Source organism: Colletotrichum fructicola, assembly GCF_000319635.2.
Source record: "Colletotrichum fructicola Nara gc5 chromosome Unknown KSG_Nara_v1_contig11, whole genome shotgun sequence".
Classification (NCBI taxonomy): Eukaryota; Fungi; Ascomycota; class Sordariomycetes; order Glomerellales; family Glomerellaceae; genus Colletotrichum; species Colletotrichum fructicola.
Window position 1 is genome coordinate 1,667,719 of NW_027094061.1, and position 23,187 is coordinate 1,690,905.

The 23,187-nt window shown below is 54.1% G+C and overlaps 7 protein-coding genes across 7 annotated transcripts; 4 read left to right on the forward strand and 3 right to left on the reverse strand.

Annotated features, from left to right (window-relative positions):
- Positions 1 to 1,125: 1,125 nt before the first annotated feature.
- Positions 1,126 to 4,983, reverse strand: CGGC5_v017007 (putative zinc protease mug138; the record flags this gene model as incomplete). The annotated part of the gene is made up of 6 exons (XM_066153688.1): positions 1,126 to 1,397; positions 1,449 to 3,084; positions 3,141 to 3,995; positions 4,065 to 4,341; positions 4,514 to 4,527; positions 4,894 to 4,983. The coding sequence occupies 6 exons, from the start codon at positions 4,981 to 4,983 to the stop codon at positions 1,126 to 1,128; spliced, it is 3,144 nt and encodes a 1,047-aa protein (XP_066006771.1).
- A 354-nt stretch (positions 4,984 to 5,337) lies between these two features.
- On the reverse strand, positions 5,338 to 5,946 carry CGGC5_v017008 (uncharacterized protein; the record flags this gene model as incomplete). Its single annotated transcript, XM_066153689.1, has 2 exons — positions 5,338 to 5,360; positions 5,436 to 5,946. The coding sequence occupies 2 exons, from the start codon at positions 5,944 to 5,946 to the stop codon at positions 5,338 to 5,340; spliced, it is 534 nt and encodes a 177-aa protein (XP_066006770.1).
- Positions 5,947 to 7,502: 1,556 nt separating this feature from the next.
- On the forward strand, positions 7,503 to 8,459 carry CGGC5_v017009 (uncharacterized protein; the record flags this gene model as incomplete). The annotated part of the gene is made up of 2 exons (XM_066153690.1): positions 7,503 to 7,611; positions 7,666 to 8,459. 2 exons carry the CDS (start codon positions 7,503 to 7,505, stop codon positions 8,457 to 8,459), a joined length of 903 nt encoding a protein of 300 aa, XP_066006769.1.
- A 4,043-nt stretch (positions 8,460 to 12,502) lies between these two features.
- Positions 12,503 to 13,862, forward strand: CGGC5_v017010 (uncharacterized protein; the record flags this gene model as incomplete). The annotated part of the gene is made up of 5 exons (XM_066153691.1): positions 12,503 to 12,668; positions 12,904 to 12,977; positions 13,031 to 13,374; positions 13,425 to 13,520; positions 13,568 to 13,862. The coding sequence occupies 5 exons, from the start codon at positions 12,503 to 12,505 to the stop codon at positions 13,860 to 13,862; spliced, it is 975 nt and encodes a 324-aa protein (XP_066006935.1).
- Positions 13,863 to 14,533: 671 nt separating this feature from the next.
- sol5-9 (Bifunctional solanapyrone synthase) lies at positions 14,534 to 16,303 on the forward strand (the record flags this gene model as incomplete). Its single annotated transcript, XM_066153692.1, has 6 exons — positions 14,534 to 14,620; positions 14,674 to 14,938; positions 14,985 to 15,148; positions 15,202 to 15,373; positions 15,441 to 15,753; positions 15,805 to 16,303. 6 exons carry the CDS (start codon positions 14,534 to 14,536, stop codon positions 16,301 to 16,303), a joined length of 1,500 nt encoding a protein of 499 aa, XP_066006936.1.
- Positions 16,304 to 20,855: 4,552 nt separating this feature from the next.
- On the forward strand, positions 20,856 to 22,019 carry CGGC5_v017012 (uncharacterized protein; the record flags this gene model as incomplete). The annotated part of the gene is made up of 2 exons (XM_032027410.1): positions 20,856 to 20,991; positions 21,043 to 22,019. The coding sequence occupies 2 exons, from the start codon at positions 20,856 to 20,858 to the stop codon at positions 22,017 to 22,019; spliced, it is 1,113 nt and encodes a 370-aa protein (XP_031876230.1).
- A 61-nt stretch (positions 22,020 to 22,080) lies between these two features.
- On the reverse strand, positions 22,081 to 22,577 carry CGGC5_v017013 (uncharacterized protein; the record flags this gene model as incomplete). Its single annotated transcript, XM_066153693.1, has 3 exons — positions 22,081 to 22,236; positions 22,289 to 22,324; positions 22,392 to 22,577. The coding sequence occupies 3 exons, from the start codon at positions 22,575 to 22,577 to the stop codon at positions 22,081 to 22,083; spliced, it is 378 nt and encodes a 125-aa protein (XP_066006896.1).
- Positions 22,578 to 23,187: the final 610 nt, after the last annotated feature.

Here is a 23,187-nt window from a genome sequence, read left to right on the forward strand (position 1 = left end):
CCCAACATCCGGACTCAGCTTCTCTGCTCAGCTGCTTATTGAAAACTGCACCACGCTCTTCCAAATAGACTCGACCCCTGTTGCTATGCCAGAACACACCATAAGCTCGGCAGCATGTGAGAAAGGCGTTTGCCGGCAGGGTGAGCCAAAAGACAGCCTTCACAGCACAAACTCAGCAAAGGCTTCTATTGTTAGGGGAGACGTACCAGATACGAGGATACGACGTCCTCGAAAAGAGCAGCGAGGGGTGCCAGGACAAAGAGTCCGTGGCATGCCAGCAGCGTGTAGCTGGTGACGAGAAACCAAACACCGTTGCACCGAGGCGACATCAGCGCCGCGCGGAGAGGGCTTCTGAAAGACCATGCCGACCAGATGCCACTACCAGAAAGAACAAGTGTCAAGGGCTGCAGAAGGAACGATGACCAGTAGCTTCTGGCGATTGCGGACGTCACAACAAAAGCGACCCCGCAAGTAAGATTGGCGGCGAAAAAGAGTCTCGTCTCAGGCGTACGCCGTCTGTGGCCTTGAAGAATCAACTACATATTCTCGTCAGACTCCATGGGCTTGAATGTTAAGAGATTCTACCTGTGTTGCGTTCAGGCATGAGGCTTGGGCGAGGAGGGGAATGGTCCACTGCCTCCCATGCGTAAACCACTGAATGAAGAGCACGCAGAAGACCGCGGTACCGATGGCATGAGCCAGAAGAAATGAGCTGCATGCAAGAGGACGGGGACATCGACCGAGGCGACGACATGTGACACTGGCTGTGACGAGGGCGACGAGTGAGGTGACAGAGCCAACAGCCACAGTGGCCGCGGGATGAGCACTATTCATGGCGAAGAAAGGCGAGATGACGAGGGAGGACGTGACTGAGTTTTGGGCGCTGGGTGCCTTCGATTAGTTGTTATGAAATGGCAGAGAAATATTCCCGGCCGTAGTCGTATACCAGAGGCAAAGAGATTGCCCATGATCAAAGTCACTATTTCCGCTTGCGGAAGGTAGCTTGGCGTGTCTGAAGAAGATGGGTTCGGAACGAGTCACCGACTAGGAACTACATGACTATTACTGGTTCGTGCTATTCAATGGTTGTTGCTCTTCTATGAAAGCCGTGCCCAGCGGGCTTCTTCACTCCATGAATTCTTCTAGGACCCCCACGGGAGTTTGAATCATGGGATTCAGACCACCTCGAAATTCATGGACATTTGTGATGGGAACTACCTTGCTGCTGGTTTCCGGAATCTTATCCGACTCGGCATCTCCGATGGAACCGTCTGCCTGAGCATGAAGGTGGACCGACAACTTTGCTCGTCCTGGAGAGCCTGGCTTGATGTGACGGTAGTAAAACTCAATCATCTCTTTTTTGGTGATTGTTTTAACGATCGCAGCATCTTTAGCAGCTACACACAAATTAGCACGTCGTTCAAGTTTGGACATATTTGTCAACTTACACCAGTCAAAGTCGTAAAACTCTCGCCAGATTTGGCCCCAACGCCAGTCACTCTCCTCTTTCAGATTCAAGGGCTTTTCTAGGCGCTCCGCAATCAAGCTTTGTTTGTGGTCCTCGAAAATGGACTCGACCATGAGTTCTAAGGTTTTTGAGAACGAGTTCAAGAATTCTTCAATTCTCCACTCGAGATATTCGGGATTCTTCCCACTCTGGATGATGAAACTAAAGCCGCAGGTGGTCGAGAAGCTTTGAGCCTCACTGAAGACGACATAGCCCAACTGCTCCTTGGTTCGGAGTTGGTTGAATGCTGGCTCCTCGATAATTTGGCCAAGGAGTCTTGTCTTTACCCGCGTCATGCGGTCGCTATCATCGCCAACGTATAGCCACACCTCAATACAGTGATTGACGTTTGCTGGGTCCTTCAACGTCTTCTTGTAGACATGATTTGATCCAGCAGGAAGAGTCAGGGATCGAACGACGGGCCACTGGGAGCGTGGCAATTCACGGGGCTTCAGCGTTGTCTTAATCACGTCAGTCTGCTTGAGGGCGTCCTCTTTGCACAGGTGGCCAAGCACGTAGCTTTCAATGTGCAGCTGTGAAAGCGTCTGCTCCTTGAACTGGCGGACGTCGTCAGCAGTGATGTTAGGTAGCTCAGCCAAATACTCCTCAACAACGTAGTGACGCTCAGAGTTGAGCCAAGCCGTGTAGTCTGAAACCTGGTGGTAGGGCTGTCGAAGTTCCGAGTTATTGTATTCTCGGCTCAGGTCATTTTTGATGATGTCAAACCTCTTATCCTTAATCTCGATGTCGCACATTATGCCGAGAACCTGCTCCAAGAGGTCCGTCAACTTATCATCGTATCCACTGAGGCTGAGGCGCAAGCCACGGGCATCAAGGCTAACGCTATACTGTAGGCCTGCAAGCTTCGCACAGTACGAGTGGGTATCCAACGCGTCTCCGACAAGCTCTGTAAACATCCTAGTTTTGACGGCATTCTTAGCAGTCGAGAAAATCTTGGGGTTCCGGCAGCTGATGACGAGGTTCGCCTTGGGCACCCAGAAGGTGTCATCTTTCTTGAACCACGTTCGAGTGGTGCTGTCATTCCAGACGATACGCGGCGCCACGGCCGGCTCCTTGACTTCCTCCTTCTTAACCTCGAGGTTTTCGGGGATGAAGATGTTTTTGTCGGGAAGTTGAAGCTCCACAAGTCTGTCGGGAGCTGAGCTTGAAGCAGCCTTTTCAATGTCCGCCATGAATTCGTCAGGAATCTTCTCTTTGCTGTACTCAGCTTCGGACCACTTCTCCTTCTGATCCCAGTCGCCAGGAAATTTCTGCGAAACGATGGTCAGGCGGAAGTTACCAGGTCCCAGGCAAGCTAAACCCTTTTTTATTAGCTCAGAATCGAAGTTGCGCAGTCGGCTGTGTCCACTGAGGAGCCACTCGCGCGGCACAGGCTTCTGCATGAAGGCACTGGTATTCCTGGTGAAGCGGAATTCTGGCGCCTTTTGCTTCAACATGAAGTTAATATCGTCCATGATCTTGATCTCATCAAAGATCCATTCTTGGGGCGTCGACTCTCGGAGAAGAGAGACGTATTGGAAGAAGATCTTGACGATTTCCCTGTAGTTCTCGAGACCCTAGGGGGTACGTCAGCATGTAAGATCATCGTAAAGTTGACAAAATTCAGGCTTACCTCGTCGGTCAGGGCCATAGCACATTTAAAGATACCGGGAGTGCCCGGACATATGGGGTATGCGCCGGCACTCAGACCGGTGGCCCAACCCTTCTCCTTGACGTAGGCCATAATACTTCCAGGTCCCTCATGGCCGATCAGGTGACTGATGTATCGGCTGGGCTGCGACTCGAACATGTTCTCCTCGTCGAGGAACGGGAAAACAAGATGCAGTCCGAGCAGGTCCATCACCGGCTTGACGAACACCTGGACACCGAGCTCGCTCTCGCGAAAGGGCACTTCAGTCTCCCAGCGGTTCTGCACTAGATTCTTGTTGGTAATTCCAGCAAATAACTCTGCGACCCAGTCCTCTTGAACATCCAAAGGCTCCCGCCCCAGAACCACCAACTTCATCCTGTTCGCCGAGTAGTGCTTCTCGTGGAACTCCATGAACTTGGACCGAACATTGACGCCATTGGCCTCTGGATGGACCTTGAGAACCTCGAAGTTGCCGGTCGAAAAGCGGCTGAAGGGGTGCTTTGGGTTAGACAAGCTCTTCTCGAGCTGATAGAGTCGCCACGCGTCGTCCTGTAGGTTCTTCTTATTCTCAGAGTCGACGGCGTGCAACTCTCGGTTCAGGGTCGATTCGAGGAAGAGAGGTTCGATGAAGAACTGGGCGAAGCGGTCGAGTGCACCATACAAGGGGGAAGGGTTCGAGGCCGAGGGCTCCATTCCGTTGGCAGGCTTTGCAGAAACATCGAAAACGTAGCAGGTGGAAGTGTCTGTCGTGAATGCGTTTGAGACGCCGGAGTGTAGGGCGAGGTACTGGGAGTAGTCGTTCTCTGCAGGGTATTTCTTGGTGCCCATAAACAGAAGCTGCGCAAACGATGTCAGCCAAGGGAAGCGATCACGAGGGATAATATTTTCGAGCGTGGAGAAACGTACATGTTCCACGGCATGGGCCATGCCAGGCATATCGTCCTCGTCGCTGAAGTTTCCGACATTGACGTCAAGGGCGGCGCTGGCCTTGTCTGTCTCTGGATCGTGGACCAACAGGACCTCAAGCTTGTTGGGGAAGAGAATGATGCGGTAGTCTCTGTCGTCGTTCGAAGGCTTTTCGAGCTGATTCGTGACCAGTTCCGCAGGTGCCCGTTTGGGTTCCGGCTTGGGCGCTGTCATGATGGGCGTGAAGAGTCGCGATGCGAGAAGTGTCGGGAGACGTCTGTGTGTCAAGTTAGGGTTGAGAACCAAGTGGTGGTGGAATCTCTAGTCGTGTTCTCTACAAATGACTTCTGTCAGGAGAGACTGGCCATTTTGCGGTGTTTGTCTTTCTTATTTTGTTTGCTCTTTTGGGATATTGCTAGGTTGCGGTGCGGGGCCTTGAAGATACGTACGACCAACGGAACTCCTTGGGTTGCAGCCTCGCTCATGAGAATAACGCCCAGCCACGGTTCCTCGCGAGGGCACCACAACTCCCCAGCTGCATGACCGACTTGAGACGGAGCTTAGGATGCGGCGTCCGCTTGGCGAAAGCATCAAGCGATGCACCGCTGTCGCTTGACGCACTATACCTGTCTGTCTGGACCGCAGCACATGTGGACGCAGGATTCGTCACAGTGGGCCGTCGCATCTCACCAGCATATTGGTACGGATGGTTTATCGCCGCGTTTGGGAGCGTGAGGTTCTACCGGCTCAGGGCCTGCGCGTGGGTCCGTTAAGAGCATGGAGGGGGCCTGAGCATGGCTAGGCCCTACGAGGAGCGGTTTCCAAGTACCTGAATGATCTCGTGGCGGGGTGCAATGTAATGCTGGCCCTCGCAGCTCCTCGTCAGGGTACCGGGGTGGGCGGCGCTCGTGTCCAGCATGGCCGGAAGGGGGGGTGTTTGCAGCTGCCCTTGAATTGTCAACGCCCTGGCCCCTTACGGTTTGGGTGGTGTCCAGCTCGCGCCACAGCTGTCCATCTGCTCCACGGATCAGCCGTCTCCCCCTGCCACCGGCCTGGTCCATGTGTTGACTGACGAACGACGATCAATATTATTCGGATACGCGGCTGCTTCGGTGCAGCAATCCATTCAAGCAAGATTTGAGGTCACTCCCTGGCTTTCTATCTGCTGTACCCATCCTTTTCTCACCTACTCTATCTCGAACACACAGTCTTCGGGTTTGCTTTCTTGGAATCCAGCGACTAGGACATGTGCTGCGGAAGATAACCTCCACCCTCAACCCGGGCGATTTTGAGTGTCTACAGAGCCCGCGTAGTTAGAGACTAGAGGCCGATTTCTCGCAAGGGGATTGTGGCATGGAAATTGATCGTTACCTTTTCGAGCGGCTATTTCGTCCTGTCGTTGCCTCCTTGTCGCCTCGTGATCGCGGAAATCCTTCTGTAGAACTGCCCAGGCCGAACCTGTGCGGGCATCTTCGCTGAAAGGAGGCGGTTTCCATCCATTTCGATTGTAGAGGTACCTGACCTCGAAATTGACTTTCCGAGTCATCAGCGCATCCGCGGGGTGTGTGCCTTTGTGGCCTCTTCGACCCATCGCAACAAGGAGAACTGGAAGATCTTGGCCGTACAAATGCGCAGTCTCGAAGTCATACCCGTCATGGAACAAGTCAAAGAGAATCAATGTTTCTTGACTCGTGATCTTGCTGATGATCAGCCTCACGTCGGGCTGTTCGTTCTTTGTTTCCGAAGGCACCCAACCCTGACCCTTCAGACTCTCCAACACAGTATCAATAGTTTCTGTGGGGTTTTCCCATGCAATTTCTCCGTAATTGCTTGATCGCTTGATGCTGACGACAACTCGTCTTCCAATCCTTTCGACTGTCATGTTGATGGTGGATGTGCGAGATGATGTTGGATATGGACATCTTCGTTCCCCGCTTGCTTCCCCGCTTTGTTGAGCCTAGCCACCTTACGTAATATCCTGCGATGGGCGTAGCCACCTGGCCCCCACTCCTGTGGCCTGCTAGCGAGTGGCAGAATCTGCCTTACAGCCCTCTCCAGCACCCGACGCCTGTAAGTAGTTCTCTAGATCATACACATCATGTTCCCGTCAGTCCAATCTCTCTCTTGTGTGATCATTAGCAGCCGATTTGTGTTCCAATGGTAGCAGAGGGGTTTGCCATAACGATTGAGCTTCTCGTCTCGGACAGGAAATCTTGCGGCAGTGGGGGAACATTCCAAACATATCCGTCCAGGATCTCTGACCCCGACGCTCGACTTGCCTCCTGGAGTTGGGACTCCGTGCGATATAGCGATAGAAGACTGAACCCGTCCAATTTCGACAGGTACACGTATTGGGAGGATGTTTTCTTTGTCCTAGTAGCTACAGCGTCGCTCTGTGCATTATAGCGAGAAGACCTATGACATGGGGTAAGTCATCAATCAGGTCGTCAGGCGTAATCACTTTACTGTTTCGTTACCCTTCCGTCTCAGACGGCTATAATCCCGAATTCATCCGGGAAGAATTCATCTGGTGACGATTCCCTTAGCCGCTGTGCCGTGATGTAATTTTCCATAAATCTTATCCAACTTTGCCAATACGATATGCAGTTCTCCAGATATAGCATGCGAATCTCCAAAGCATGAACCCTTTCATGAAGACTGTTGCATTTGGCACATGAAGGTCCCATCTTCCGTCTTTTTGGTGCATTTCCCTGTCCCTTCTATGCGTAAGCCCTGACTGCATTCCAAAAAGGCGACTGGGGGTATGTTACCTTTCCTGCCTCGTCCATCACAAAGAGGCGCTTCCCCATCTTCCTAGGCAGCCTTTAATTGATGATTCACTGTCGACAACTGTAGGTCGAGGTGAGGTCAAGGGCGAGCATTCGGCCTTTTGGAACCCACGTGGAAACTTATATTGGTGTCCTCTTGGCTCTGACAGGATTCGGTGTGGGTCTCTGTCCCACTTGGCTGAAATGTCTCAGCAGTGTTTGCAGGGAGCACTTCACAGGCAGCGCGTCCAGCTTGAAAATTCATGCCCCCGATGCTTGTTCGGGCGCTTGCCAGGGCTTGCATCAATAATGGCGCCTAGCCACTGCGCCAGACGAGTAGGTTGGGAGAGGGGGGGGGGGGGGGGGGGGGGGGTGGGCTGGTAGTGTGGATCATCTACTTTGTGTGCCTTGCCAGTGTCACATCAATTGCCTACCCTGTAAAGAGAGCCTTGCTACATGGCTCAAAAGGTTTTCGCATTTTGCGCTGCCCGGTCGGTCCACCTGGTAGCAGTGAAGCCCCCAGAAGTGCCGTCTTTCCCTTAGTCAACCTGCCCCTTGCGAACACCGTCTAGGCTTTCTTGTCACCAACGTTGTCACCTTATAAAGCCTCGAGCGCCAGCCATCATTTATTCCAAGTGCTTTCGGAATATCGCTGGACCACGTCGACAACATGAAGTCCCCACGAGAACTACTGAAGAAATTCACGAGCCCTTCAAAAAGAGGCGGCAACGGGAAACGCAGCGACTGCAAGAATGACAGTGTTGCAAACGCTGGTGAAAGTGAGTTTACATGAAGAAAATCAAGTAAAACCATCAATACTCATGGCTGAACAGGTGATGCAGACCCTCCGCCTGCCTACGATTCTCATGACACCCAGCCTGAGTCTTCCTCATCCTCGAAGCACCAAGACTTGGTTGCCTCGACCCCCGAGGATCCTTATGCATTTTTGTCATCCTTCGACACCGTCTTTCTCATTGATGACTCAGGCTCGATGGAGGGCAGTTCTTGGCTTGAGGTGCAGCGCGCCCTCCAAGCGATTACTCTGATATGCGTTGCCCACGACGCAGACGGCATTGACCTCTACTTTTTGAACAACCAAACAGAAGAGAAAGGAGACAAAAACCAGGGAAAGGCCTCCAGCGGCCGTCTCAACATCAAGAAAAGCGAAACTGTTGCAAAGATCTTCGACACAGTTCGTCCCCGAGGTGCTACATTCACCGGCAAACGCCTGCACCACATTCTCAAGCCTTATCTGGAATTGCTAGAACGGAAGAACGGTGACGTCGAAAGTGTCAAACCTTTGAACATTATCGTCATCACTGACGGGGCTCCTTCCGATGATGTAGAGGCCCCTATTTTCACTGCGGCCAAGAAGCTTGACAAGCTCGATGCCCCTTCCCACCAGCTTGGCATACAGTTCTTCCAGGTCGGCAATGAGCCCGGAGCCAAAGAGGCCCTCTGTAAGCTCGATGATGGACTTAAAGACGTTCGCGACATTGTTGACACCGTCACTTGGAAGGACGGGGAATCTGGCAAGCTTGATTCAACCCAAATTCTCAAAGCCCTTCTCGGAGCGGTGATTAAGCGACTTGATCGTATACCAGCTCGTGGCGGGGGCAATCACTGAGGGCGAGTGCATCGCCCTCTTCATGTCCAACATCTGAGCTTGGAAGTGCGGCGAGGATCACAGACGTGTTTAGCACAGTTGAACGACCAAACGCACGAGAATTTATTTATTTATCAATTGATGCCATGACGTAGCCCTCACTGTGTGAACAGAAGCAACAGTGACGCTTTCGCAACCTCACAACATAAACTAATGTTGCATAATCCTCGGCGAGGGGCAATACCGAACAGTACCGATTGTCTTATCGTAAAACATATCGTTCAAGTAAGCAATCGGCCCAGACATTACTGAGATTTTTGCAGTGGGCAGGCACGTGGACCGGAACTTCCGCGATTGGTCATCCGCGGTCCTATGTTAAAGCATCTCATTTGGAGTAGACCCCAGGCATAGTTTTCCTAGGCTTAACCAGCCCGCCTCGCCATGAATCAACAGCTGATGAACAACCTAGAAGCCTGTTCATCTCTGCCAGTAGCGCCAAGAGTGGCGTTCCATGAGACGCGCGCCGAGCAACACCGCGCTCTCGATCACCAATGTTTCGCGATATAAGGTTTGGTTGCGGTGAACGAGGACGAAGACTTGTCGTTGACAACCCCTGACCTGACAAGATGAGCTCGCCCCACAGACCGAGGGAACGGCCGGTGTTCCCTGCCGGCCCGCAGTTCATCCCAATCCAGTGGGACCTCCGTTGGCGGTTAAGCGCTGGTCAGAGCTTCGGGGGTGCACGCAGCAACAAATGGCTCCACAGACGGTGGTACTGGGTAGGCCTGTTCTCACCCTTGTCCGGAGCCTGCATTGACGCTCGCCTGGAGCACTAATAGCAGAAAACAGATCACACACCTCCCCTGTCATCCACAGGCGGGGCACCTTGCAGGGCGACTCGTACGGTGGCACCATGCGGGCCCGCTCGTACCTTACTTCCTGGCAGAACACTTTCGTGCGTACCCAGCCCCGTCGTAGGGGTCCCTGACGGAGCGAGCCAGGGTGCGCGAGACTCTCGCGACGGGGGACAGGTCACTTTGCTGATCTCGAGGTGGGTGGGGCCCGGCCGAGTAATCATCCCTGCACACCGGTGCTCTTCCAGAGGATCGCAAACTGGCTCCGTGGCTAGTGGCTACCGCAACCAAGGCCGCCTTGCCGCGGAGCGCAGCCAACAGCCGTTCTGTCGTGCGAGACGCTTTAGGACGTGCGAACTGCTCGGCGCAGTGGCCCAATCGAGGGCCGGGCTCGTACAAGCTCCCCAGCGCCCCGCAGCCAGCCGAGTGACCGTTGCCAACGCCAGTCCCGGCTTTCGTCTGGTTTTGCGTCGCCCTCGCATGGGACACCTACGTGAGTCTGCACCCGTTGGCTATCCCCCGCATGACATGTTGTATGAATGACGAGAGCCCCTCGGCGTGGTGCTGTACGTCGTCTCCGTCGGGCTCCTCTGACGGCCACGGATGAGGCTCGCAGTGGCAGTTAACAGCGCTATTCATGACTCAGGACAGCCATCCACTGATTTCCGCGCCAATACCAATCCTTGAAGCAGGCATTTCTCGAATCACTTTGCTGCTTGGCACTAGGCTCGACTCGCTTTTGCACTCATGGCCGAGGAGAAATGGTGTATTCAGTCGCGCCGGACAAGGATTCAGCCCGCCTTCAAGCGGCAATGAACAACACAAGCCCAACCATAAAACACACCAGGAGCACAGGCCAACACCGCCGGCTTATCATATACATCTCGAGGTAGATACAATTGGCAAAGGTGGCCATCACGAACCAATCTCTGTCGCTTCGGGACCAGATAAGGTCGTGCCTGGAACATAGTTAGCCGCGGCAGTTATCTTTTGTCCGTCAATCCTCACCATTTCCATATACAACAAAGAATTCGGATCGCTCGTGGCAGCAGCCGACTGCATTCGGTGTACACGCCATTGTGAAAGGCGTAGAGGGCCACCAGGAAATATATTTGAGCATCTTCAAGGGTGTTTCCACGCTCCCGATCGACCATGATGTCAATGGCCAGCCTCATATAGCTGATTTCGGGTTTGGCTGCAAAGTTTGGCGCCGGACCGATTCCTGTCCAGGACACTTGCTCCTGTTGGCAAGGTTGGCCAAGGCCCATGATAACCAGCGCAAAGGCGTCTCTCCTGGTGGGGCAAGACGTCTTGGGATCGATCCATCTCCGAATGAACGCAGTTACGAGTTCTTCCGGCCGTGAACAAGGCAGGCAATGGTTTTTGCGGAGTATCTGTGTCGGACTGGTGGCCTCCGAGCGGTTCTTCCCTTCGATGTCTTTCGCTGCCAATCTGAGGTTGGTATCAAGGTCGTTCGAGTTGAGATGGGTGAAATGAGTAAAGAGAGCTGAACCAGTGTTCAACCAAGACAAATCAGACTCTTGGTGTCTCGACGGCCCGTATCCGTCAGCACACAAGCCAGTCTTGCTGGAACTCATGATTGTCATTGTGCACTCGACGCTGCGTCCTCCCGGTCCAGTAGTGTCTACACGCGCTGCGTCAGCATCACGTCCGGTCACGATGGCTCTTGCGCATCGCTCCCATGTTCAAAGGCAAAAGCCTGGTGGGTGAATTGACTCACGGTGAAGATGGATGGTTTACGCCGCCTGTGTATGGCGAGAGACGCAGCAGCAGAGAGGGTGCGTTGGGGGCCCAAGATCATCTGTGGACTGGGGACAGCTACGATTTGATAGGGGACTTTATAAGCGGGGTCTCCTTCGCCCCAGCGGGAGATAATACACGTGACCCTTCATCACATGAGCAGGCTTCCTTCTCCCACCTTGGCCAATTCTTGCAGTTGTTTACCGCATACCGTTTCCCTGCTGTGGCGGTTTCGCGGACCAGAAGTATTCCACAGCACGCCACATAGGCCTGGACTGCAGCGAACTTACTATTCCAGTTTTGTTTAACTGCGTTTCTCATCAACTGCCAGCCCGAGTTCTGTGCGGAAGCTGGGAGCCCATGCTCCGGGGGGTGCCAACGCGACATCCGTCGGCTCAAGGTACGCTTGCCGTGTTGGGCTATCCAGAGACTTTCACAAAATACGTAGTTCCCGCGCAACAAAGTGATTTCCGTCGCTCCCCCGGATCCAAAGCGCTGATTTATGCATAAGAAGCATGGTTTGAAAGAAGGTTCCATCCACGAGAACCCAATGCTTCGGCGGGGGACGAAACCAAGATGTGCTTGGTCCACAGGCTATTTCTAGCAGCCCGCTTTATCAGCATCGCTCCAGAAAAGAAGGCAATGGTTGTTACGTCTACCTGCGCAAAAGTCCCCGCGGAGTCTTCCCGAATCCCGCCATCAACGAGAGACAGGAAACCTCGCCACGCCCCGATGTGGGTTTAGGTAGCGCAAACAGACGTGGAAATACACTGCCATTCTCCTCTAACCATACCGACAGGCAGTTCATCCTGGGCCGGAGAACTTTGGGCGAGCCGGGATAGGGGACACCTGGACTTCTGCTGGCCCTTATACGGTTTTCGCTGATGGTAAGAGCCCCTGGGCGGTCTCGGGGACGTTCAGGATCGCGCGAGGTCGAACACCAAAATGAATGGTGTGAATCGGACCCAGCTCTCGTGCTGTTGAATCGTAGCTGCGCGATGCACCTGACTGTATTCGGTTCTGCCCCGATCAACGGGTAAGTTGGTCCAGAGGAACTAACCAGAGGAGGTTTTACCTCACGAATTTCCATCGGATGGTGCGTGCAACATCGCCAACTAACGGGATCTGTTGTTCATGCTTCGGCTACAGCCAGAGCAGGAATATTGCGGCCGAGTCGTCGTCGGTAGCTCACTGCAGAACTTGCACATCGTTTTCTTTCGGCTGCTCCCTCGTACAAGCAGTATCGAGAGCCCCGGTCAGGCATTTGATTAACGTCTCAAACCCCGACTGCAACGTGAGATGGGCGAGGAGTAGCGCCAATCTGCGTTGCCTTCAGGGATTGAAAGTCCAACGCATTATAAGAGGTGGACAGTTCCTCAGCGTTCTTTTCTGGGGCCCAGATCGATATCGCAAACCATCACCTTAGTCGTCTGTTGTTCCCCGACCATCATGAACCACCTCAACATGCATCCAACGATCACGGCGACACCACCGCCAGGCAACTTGGTCGACCTACACTATTACGTTTTTGGTATTGGTTCTGGCGTTGCAACACTGCTTTGCTTCTTGCGGCTGTGCAGCAGGCACCATCTCCGCACGCTGGGGAGAGATGACTGTGAGTTAACTATCACGTTTCACGAGGACATTGGGCGACAACTGCATCCACGGCTGGGCTAATACACTACCAGTGTGGCTGGTCTTTTCCTGGGTAAGTTTGGGATCAAGAATCACTTGAACTTCGCCCGAAACTGACGTCAAGTCTCAGGTTTTTTCAACGGCGATGCAGCTTCTGATGATAGGTAGAAATCTCCCATGGTATGACACCAAACATGCTTACGAGGTCGGCATAGTCGCCATACAGATGAAAACAATGTGCTACCACAGCAAAGATATACCCGACGACCGCTCTCAAGTTTATGCCGAGGTGCGCACCTCGTCATTTGAATGATGAAGAGCCATGACTGACAGTCGCTTTAGCTTAGTTATAACGCGGCGCCGGCATTTATGATGTCCATTGGTTGTGCGAAAATGTCTATCCTATGCTTTTATTTGCGCACCTTCCCCAGCCAGTGCTTCCAGACCACAGCCAGGATCACTCAGGGCCTTGTGGTGATGGTCACGTTCCCTATCACCTTGTTGCTATACCTTTCTCGCTTTGAACACTTGGGTCTCGACGATGTGGCTCTCTTCCTAGCAACAGCTGGAGCAAACGTCGCCATGGATGCTTTATTGCTCGCTCTGCCAATACCGACGGTTTTCGCCCTCCAAATGAGTTGGAAGAAGAAGTCTGTCGTTACATGCTTCTTCAGCCTGGGATTGATGTACTTTAGCCATCCAGAGTGTTCGTAGCAGGAGCTAATATGGCCTTCAGAACAATGGGCACCTCCATCGTCAGACTGTATCTCCTCAAAGGGATACTGGGTAGCTCTGATCTCACATGGGACGCCGCGCCCGCGAACATTACCTCGTAAGCCACCCCAGATCACGGGAATAACATTCATTGACGAACGATAGATTTCTCGAGGTGAATTTTCATCTGATTTGTGCCTGCATGCCTGCGGTATACAAGTTTTTCAAGGAACTCAAATGCTTCAAGGCCGTTTCCCCCAACCCGACCTACCAAAGTCACGTCTCGGGCACCTGGCAGCCGACCTTGAGAAGCTCCAGTCAAATCCTACTGCACGAGATCCGGGGTGGCTTCGACGTGGAATCAGGAAGGGCTCCGTCGCGAGGCAAATCGAGCGGTACGGCTAGTGATGGAGTGGATGATCCGGAGCGACTTCCTGACCAGGACTGGCATTCAGGATAGCGGCTCGATCCTTGCCCGCTCGCAGACGGGCCCCTTGCTGTCTTCGGCCGATGTATAACGACTGATTGCCAGCCTGCCGTTCATTTCCTTACGCCCACCGAGGTGGTGGAGTAGCATAGCAACGTGAATAAGGGCTGGCTGCCTGGCACATAGGTAGACAGGGCCGGCTGGGATCGGGTGGACGGCAACAACCACAACTCAGTCTTGGCAATCGTGAATATACTGAGCTGCCCTTTTGGGTGATTTGTCCGTCAATGTTTTGCTTAAACCAGTGCGTAAACCAGTCTCAATCCTGGCCGATTTGACAAGCCTCAACAACGCGTCAACCATGCGAAGCTGAAGTGATGCAGGCGTGGCCAAAAAAGCCAGGGCCTGGACCCCCAGAGGCGACGGCATCAAGGCCTGTAGTATCCTCGCTGACCCCGATGAGGGTTGCTCCGCGTCTCCACTTTCCCTCCACTTTACTGCCAGGACGCTTGCTGTTGGCACTGTCATGTATTCTACAACTTTCGGGGGGTTGTCCTCTGGGACCCTCGGAGGGGCTTCGTGTCCATAGATGGGCACATTTTCTGGCCCATTCGTGGCTATAAAGGCTCGTCAATGTTCCCTTTTTATTCATACTTACCACCGCGAACAATCACACCCTCCATCTTGATATCCTTGTCGCAAATATGAACGCCTTGTTTCTCACGCTCACATCTAGTTTGGTGTTTGGATTTGTCGGTGCAACTACTACAGGAAGCGCCCCGCGCCAGTGTGTACGTCGTCACCACCCAGGGGCATCCCTCTCATACTGACATTGCGTTGGAAGTGTGCTGCCCTTTTGAGTCAGAACAGCCTTGCGGGGAGAGTTCTCACCTCGCGTGATGATGGATTTGAGGCTCGACTGGATTCCTACTACTCCGCCAATGCCGCTAATCCACCTCAATGCATGGTGCTGCCTCAGAGCAAGAAGGACGTTGCCACAACCATCCAGGTTTTATCTGAAATTGGATGTGCATTTGGCATGAGAAGTGGAGCTCATTCTGCCTTCGCTGGGTCCAACGGTCTTGAGGGCGGCGTTACAATTGATTTCGGTAAGTCAACTGCTTTCAATGCTCTGGCATTTCTAATGCGAGCCAGGATACATGAATTCAACCGTGTATGACCCATCCACTGGGATTGCTTCCATTGAGCCCGGGTCCAATTGGGGAGATGTCTACTCTGCTCTGGATCGGTTCGGCGTTACTGCTGTGGGGGGCCGGGCGTCTGTCGTCGGTGTTGGGGGGTTTACCACGGGCGGTGGTGTAAGTCGGTCACGAACGACCTCCCAACTTCTCTAGAGACTAACTCTCGGCAGTACTCCTTTCATACCGGTAACAGAGGGTTTGCCTGTGACAATGTCGTCAACATCGAAGTCGTGCTTGCCAATGGTACCATTGTGAACGCGAACAGGCACGAAAATGCGAATCTCTTGAGGGCTCTAAAAGGGGGCTCTGGAAACTTCGGATTAGTGACAAACATCTCCACTAGTGAGTGTCCTGTTACCTCGCTCGCCAACAATTGCGTCATACCCAACCATCTGACCTCTTTTCTCAGGGGCCGTTCCATCAAACAAGATTTGGGGCGGTATCACGACGTATGCCTTGAACAATACAGATAAGGTAGTCGATGCGTATACGAAGTTTGTCAACAAAATGGATGACGACCCGGCCAGTCAAGCCATAGTAACCCTTCTCTATGGAAAGGAAGGGTTCAGCCTTGTCTCGGTGCTGACCAACAGCAACGCCAAAAGCACCGCCCCGGCTTTCAACGAATTTGTCAAAATTACAAACATTTCGAGCACAGCTCGCGTTGGATCCGTAGCCGAAATGGTTCCGGAGTTCACCGGTCCGACTCCCCTCGGTCTATAGTACGTCTCTTATGAAGCTTTGAGGAAGCGCCATGACTAACCATAATACAGTGCTAACTGGATGACCGGCACCGCCTTGCATGATCAACAACTGATGTATTTCATTCTCCGCACAGTCAAGAAATACATCAATCTGATGCGACTCGCCGCGCCATCTTCGAACTTCGAGCTGCTCACTCAGTTCCAGCCGGTAACACGGTCAATGGTGGCTCGTGGCGCCGAACAAGGTGGCAACGTACTTGGCCTGGAGCGGGTGGTCGCGGACGGTCCGGCTCTCATGTGGCTGCTTGCTCTGACAGTGGACACCGCAGAGAACCAGGGGCGAATTTTACCTTTGTTACTCCAATTGGAACGTGATATCAACCGGTACGCTAATGACAAAGGGACTTCAAGGCACTGGGAGTTTTTGAACTACAGCGGCCTGGGACAGAATCCCATCTTGGATTATGGGAAAGTTGAGGTCGATTTTATGAGAAGTGTTTCACGGGAATACGACCCACAAGGTGTTTTCCAGCGTTTGCGAAAGACTGGTTTCCATATTCCCGTGTAGAACACACTCATAGCCAAGAGGCCTGAAGGTGGAACAGGGTATTAATTCGCCGGTTCTGTTCGCGGTAGGAGACCATTACGAGGCGGTAGGCGGATCTCTTTTTACCTAGCTCTGGATAGCAGCGAAATGACGTTCCGAGTCATGTCTCTCAATTCATATATTTCGGGCAGTCATATGAATGGCATCCGCAGAACTGAAGAGATTTGCCTCCTGTCGTATAGACTCGGCTTCGAATGCCCAATGTGGCCTGTGCAGCGCTCTAGGGGGTTTGCGCTCCAGGGTCTAGGCCCACCATGCTCTTTATATGGTCTCATGTTGGGGTGTAGCCCTCAAGGCCTACTGTAGTATCTCTTGAGCCCCGAGACATGTCCCTTTTAGTTCCCGCCAGGGGGGCCCAACCAGAAAGTGCCCTCGGTACCCATAATACAAAGCCACCAACAGAGGGCCAGTAGGGAAGTAATGAGGGTCTCACGAGGGCTCGTATTCCTCCGTAAGCGGTCTTCAGAGGGCTCTCTAGAGGCCCTTAGAGGCCCTTAGAGGCCCTCGAGCAAGCCAGAGGCCAGCGTTCCCGCCCCCTATCACATTATCTATTTCACGGCTACCTCTGTGGGACGTCGAGGTCGCTAAAAGGCACATGTCTCGGGGCTCAAGGAGATGGAAATAAGAAGGCTTCCAGTGTAGAATGATGGTCTTTGCGATTCTCATGACAAAAGCCTCCAGAATCAAGGTTGGTCAGGGATGGCCAACGGTCCTCAAGAGGGTTTTGACACACCAAAGCAGGATTATGGCCGGGATGATGCGCGCAATCGCGCAGAAATGGACGACCACCACTGTTTAGGACTTGTTCTCCCAAGATGAAACCAGCGGACTCATTCTGGCACATGGCTTTTACTGCCGTGACCGCGCGGGAAAATGCAACACTTTGCTCCGCAACATACTTGCTTTTGAACACAAACATCCCCCTAAAGAGTCTATCTCGTTCCCAATTTGCCTGTTTTCGGTGGTAAGGCAGCCAACACAACGAACATCTCAGCCCATCTGCGCGAAAGGCATCACTCTCTGTGGCTTCCGAGGTACAGGCAACAGGTCTCTGCGCCGTTGCTGGCATTCGCAATACTACGTCCGATGACTGCTTTACTGTATTCAGGCTGCATGTGGCATCCCTTGGCAAGAGCAGTGGTGCCACGGGGATCCATAGCGAGAAGTCAGCATGGAGAGAACAATAACCTGGCTGTGATGGCCCTGGAGCAACACCACTGGACTGGTGGCACTGGCTGGCTGCTCCGAGTCGATGATCGCAGCGCTCTGTGGCCCCTGATCGGCCAACGTCCGCCTGCCCAGGCCGGCGGACTGCCAGTCTGCAAGCGTCGACCACCTCTTGAGCTGCCCCTGACGCTGCAGTCACCCCTCCCTGATGTCCGCCAGCCTGTCCCAGCGGCATCGGTCCCAGCCCATGAGGAGGCACATCGCCACCAGTCGATGACCAGCAGCCCCGCGCGAGCCCCTTTCCGAACGCTCCAGAACGCCCGCGTCGCTCCCATCGACAGGTGCGAGCTGTTCGTAGACTGACTCGGCGCGAGGGGCGACCTCAGCCAAGCCTGGCGCCGGGGAGCGCGGAACGCTGCCACTCCTCGTCCTGGAAGGTGTGCCGACGGCGATCGAGGGGACCCATTGGTCACGATACGCTGGGGTTGTCATTGTCGGCCGCCCCTTTGCCGACGTGCTGTGCCGATGTAGAGCTGCAGTTGCCGATGGAAGGGCTTCAAGCACAGCAGACCCCGCCAACGCCGGCCACAGCAGCGGACGAGCGTCTAGATGCCACCAGAAGACCTCCACAGGGCCGGCGCACACTCATCCGGAGCGGTTACTCTCCTACCAAGAAGCGTCTTGGGAAGATAGCTTTTCATATTTGTTTGACTCCATTACCAGAAGGTTCTGGCTGCAAACGCAGTATTGAGACGTACACTCTGCCTGAAATTACAGCCCTGACAAACACACTCCAAGAATATGTACGTAATCGCGGGAATTACAGAATGCCGCAGTGACACAAAACCACCTTAGCCAGGCCACTGCCCTGTTCGAGGCCCCTGAATGCCAGCCTGTTCATCACTCGCCGCCCCTCAGCCTGATGCGACTAAGACCACCAACAGGAGGCAACGCCAGCAAAAGACAAACCCAGAACTTGAAGCAATCGTATGCGACAAAGCCACCGATCTGCGGGCCACAAGGCTGGCGTAGTTGTGGGATTCACGTCTCGTCACCTGCATGCCTGCGCACGTCGCGCCGCTGCTGCTTCGGTTGAGACGGTGCTATCTTCTCTTCCCTTCACTATCAAGGCACAACAGCGTGTTCAAAATCCTATAAGCGTGCTGTTCCTGCATCTTTTGTCAGTTGTCAGACTCAGTCAACGGACAAGAAGCTATCACCGTCTGATCATGTGTTCCCAGGGGATCGGCGCGGACGGCTTGCATTCGCTGCAGAGCTCGTCGCCCCGGTACTCAAAGTGCGTGACGCACGGCTGGCAGCGATGCTGGGTCCTGATGTAGTTGATGCACCAACGGGACACGATGTATCTCTTGTGAGAGCAACGAAACTCACGCTGCGTATAGTCGCACATTTTTACTTGTCTGGGGGAGGAGAGACTGAGCTTCCAAAATGCAGTGAAGGGCAGCCATCTACTACGTGACGAGCATTTTAAGAGACGACCCGGTACGCTGAGCTGCTCATTTCTCGCATGCCGCTGCAGGTTAGTGTTTCCGGCGATTGAGATCCAGTGCAGGGAGACAAGACGCAATCAGACCGATCAACACAGTCTGGGCCCCTCAAGACTAGGCGAGTCAAACGCGAGGTAGGCCAAGCCCCAAAAGCAAGATCGACATGCCTGCCAGGGCCGTCACTGAACCACCAGAGGATGCGAGGGTGGATACTTCCAAGCCTGCCCGACCAGATATAGCGGATGGATGAGTGTGCATAGCTTCAGCTATAGCGAGGCAGCCAAGCGAGCCAGCCATTCGTCCTATCGGGCGGGCATGGAGCGATCATCGCGATCTTGACCCTGCTACATTGCGGAGTTGTTTGTGGGAATAAATGAGAAGGGGGCAAGCAGATGATCCGCTGAACAACGGGGCCGATGTCGAGCAGCAACTGCTGAGGGGCCTGAGCGCACCTGATCATCTCGCAGTATTCGTACAGGCCATGGCCACCTGCTTGCCTGCCTCTTGCAAGCATGGGGCTGCTAAGATCTTTACGCTAGCTAAAGCATCTATGGCCACCCCTCAGACGCCAAGAGCGATAGTCAGGCGCTCACTATACCTAATTTGGGCGGAGGACATGTCCTCCGCCCAGATCCAGACTAGCGAGGTTTCTTGCCCACCCCCTGACAGGGCTTGGTGGACGCTAACTGCTTCAGGACGGAGGACATGTCCTCCGCCTAGATCAGGACTAGCGTGATCTCTCGTCCACCCCCTGACAAGGCTTAGAGTGCGCTAACTGCTTCAGGACGGAGGACATGTCCTCCGCCTAAATTTGGCCTAGCGACAGTAAGCTCCAAACACACCCCTCCATCACGCCACTACTATACAGTATATTAGCTTCTAACCCCTTTAGGACGGAGGACATGTCCTCCGCCCAGGAACAGCATAGTCCATCATCAGCTGCAGTCATCCCTTACTAGGGTTCGGACGCGTACAATTCCTGGCATCGAAGACGCCCAGTCCTCCATTCCCCAGCCCTGATTTCCAGAGCACAGCAGCCCCACCCTACGCTGATTCGAGCTACGCGCCCTGACGTTTGCACCTGGCGCCGTCGTCGCGAAGTGGCATTCAACAGCTGCCCTCACACCTGCCCTCTTTTCACTCCTTTCTCATACTGGTCGACGGTTTTCATCTACCTTCCAGACCTCAAGCCAGTCATGCAGCAGCCTCACAGCACAATACACGACGCCCAAGACCATGACAGCCTTCGCGGGCAGTTCCAGGACTTGCGGCGACCGTGCGGTGACACATCCTTTCAGCGCACAGGCGTCAGCCACGTTGATTCCGTCGTCACAAGCACTACCCATCAGCCGTCTCTTGTCGCGACGCCTTTCCCGCAACAGAGCTTATTATCTACCGTAGTCATGTCTTCCTATCCTGGCACGTCGGGTTTCTCAATCCACCAATTTCAGCTCCTGCAACAAACAACAAGCGGCCAAGGAAAAAGAGACCACCAATCCCAGCTCCCGCAGCAAATAACGAAGGTCCAAGGAAAAAGAGACGACTTTTCAACGTTCCGCAACAGCATCCCACAGACGCCCCAGACTTGGCTGGAAAAGAGGCACGATTTTGGTCTCACAACTACAGACGGCCTTCGCGCAGCATTCCGCCGTCTGATCCTTTCAGATATCCTACAGCCATATTCGGCGACTTCAACCGTCCGGGATAACGTCAGACGCTACGTGACCAGCAAACGCAGGCGCTCTGCATGCCTGTCTACAATTGAGGACGTCATCTTTCTCGGAGAGTGTGATATAGCGTTAGGACTTGGTGTCAACTTATCTCAAGTACACAGCGCTATGAAGAAGTATCTCTCCAGCTCTACTTCGAATACCGTGTTACGACATTATCGACAGGTTCCATATAAGCTTTCGTTATGGATGATCAACTTGTATGAGATTTGCGGATATGCCGCCTTCGAGTTATTCCTATACGGTACGCTTCCCACCTAAAAAGTGAAGGGGCAAGTGCTAATCAGCCGCTCAGCCAACAGGCCCGTTTCTGGCTATGACCGCTTAGTAAGGTCTGCCAGCATCGACCTAGTCTTCCGCGCAGAGGCGCCGTCTCTGATACCGATCGAGTTGCGCAAGAAGGACCCCCAAACGGATCTTACGTTCTACCTCCCCTTTCTCATCTGGGCCAGCTTTCTCGTCAACGTGAGGATAGACTGCTTTGACCAACTACGCCGCCGCAGCTTCCCACTCGCCGGCCACACCTCTGCCGACTTCAAGCGATGCCTCTCGTTCCTCGGCGAAGGCCACCCCGAGATATCCCTCGCCCTAGCACAGTCCACACGCAACGCCCAACCTGTTGAGATCGACGCCGCCGACACCAACGTTACACGCCGTAAACGCTCAGCGGGCTGTGGTCTGCAAGGCAGAGCAAAGCGAGCTCGCACTTGCGATCGCCCTCCGGACGACCCAGCCGCGCCGCATCACACGGCGGAGGAAGCAATCACGGAGAAGGGCGCGTCCGAGGACGACCGTGCAGGTGGTTTCGATCGCCGACACCACGACGCAGCAGAAAACTTCTCGCACGGCGGAGCCCAGCAACTCGCGGCACCCAACCCTCCCTCACAAGCGGCCAGCTCCGGAAATGCTGTGCATTGCGATCTTACGTCGTTCGCTGCTGGTCATGAGCCGCCAGGCTGTCCGCCGCCAGAGCAGTTCTCATACCGTCCAGAACTCCCTACACAAGGCCCTCCACAGGGGCATGTATATGTCGCAGCCGGCATCGACGTCCCCGTGGCTTCTTGCAACACCGGCCAGCCGGATAATGCTCCGGTCGGTCTCATGGGTAGCGTTTCTTCCGAGGGCGCTGTACAGGCTTGGACTCCGGAGCGCCATTGCGGCCCGTACCCGGGTGGATTGGGCTGTTCGGCGGCCGGGGCGGGATCAGTCGGAACCATGAGCAACACCGGATCGGGACAGATAGGTGGGGTTGAGCTATGCGTTGTACTGTGAGGTTGAGCAGCTGCTTGAACCTCTGGCCATATCGTGATTATGATCATTGTAATATTATGCGTTATGGCGCGTATTGAGACGCCCTCGCGCACTTGGTACCCAAGCGGCAGGCCCCATGCTTCCCGTCCCGCCACGTCTTGGTTGTTTCCGGTTGCGAATTCAATGGTGGTTTGAAGACCGCCGATTGGAATGAAAATGTCTGTGCTGCCCGGCCGACCTGTGATAGCGTAGCCGGCCTCAAGCATGACCGCTCGTCGCCTCGATCGTACGTAGCCACATCGTAGTAGCGACTTCAACGTCTCCCTCTATCGTTCGTCCGGTTAGCGTGGCGTCCCGAGGGAGATTGCATCTACCTACGCGTTGATCTATTACCATTGTACATACGTCGCCAAGCGGCGCACACCACTGAAAAACCTGGCCTTTTGCGGCTGCCCAAACTCCATGCTCGTCAAGCCCCACAGGGAAAGGCTTTTCAGTAACCAGAACCGCTTCCGAGTCTTCCGCGAGGCGGCATACTTCGTCCGTAAGCGTGAAAGCTTCGAAGTTCTTGTTGTCCATTTTCGGCATGCGTCATCAGGGTGGTACGACCTCCGCAGCCCCTACGTGGGACGAAGAGCGGATCTTAGGTCTTTTTAGCGATGTTGACAGCTTGGGTACTAAGGGGTTTGGATGATCGGCCCCACGAGGGACGTCGGGTGCGGAAGAACCATGCTCCGTGCGCGACGTCCGACGCCGGAATCGACAGCACGTCAACCCATGTCAACCGAGAGTTATTCTCCAAATCAAACGACCAGCACGCCAACCGCCCGGCCGCTCACCAGGGAGGCGCCCAAGAGAAACGAACCAAATACGAAGCGTTCAGCAGCCAGCCACTGATAACCTACCGAACTATCTTCCCGAATTGAGACTGCGTGTCGGCATGCTCTCTAGCGATGAAACCTACCCCGCGGGTCGGACGACGGACCGTAGGCCTACTGCGGCTGGTGGCAACAGAGATGGATTGATATGGCCTGCCAATTTAAAGGCACATCAGCATTGATGTCGAAGACAGAGGCGGTCGTTGTTGGCACGCGGCAAGGCATGCGCCGGTCTCACGAACGCCCCTATCGCACAGCAGGGCGGCTCTCTGTTGCTACAGTTCTGCTTACAGCACACCGCGTCGGCGGAT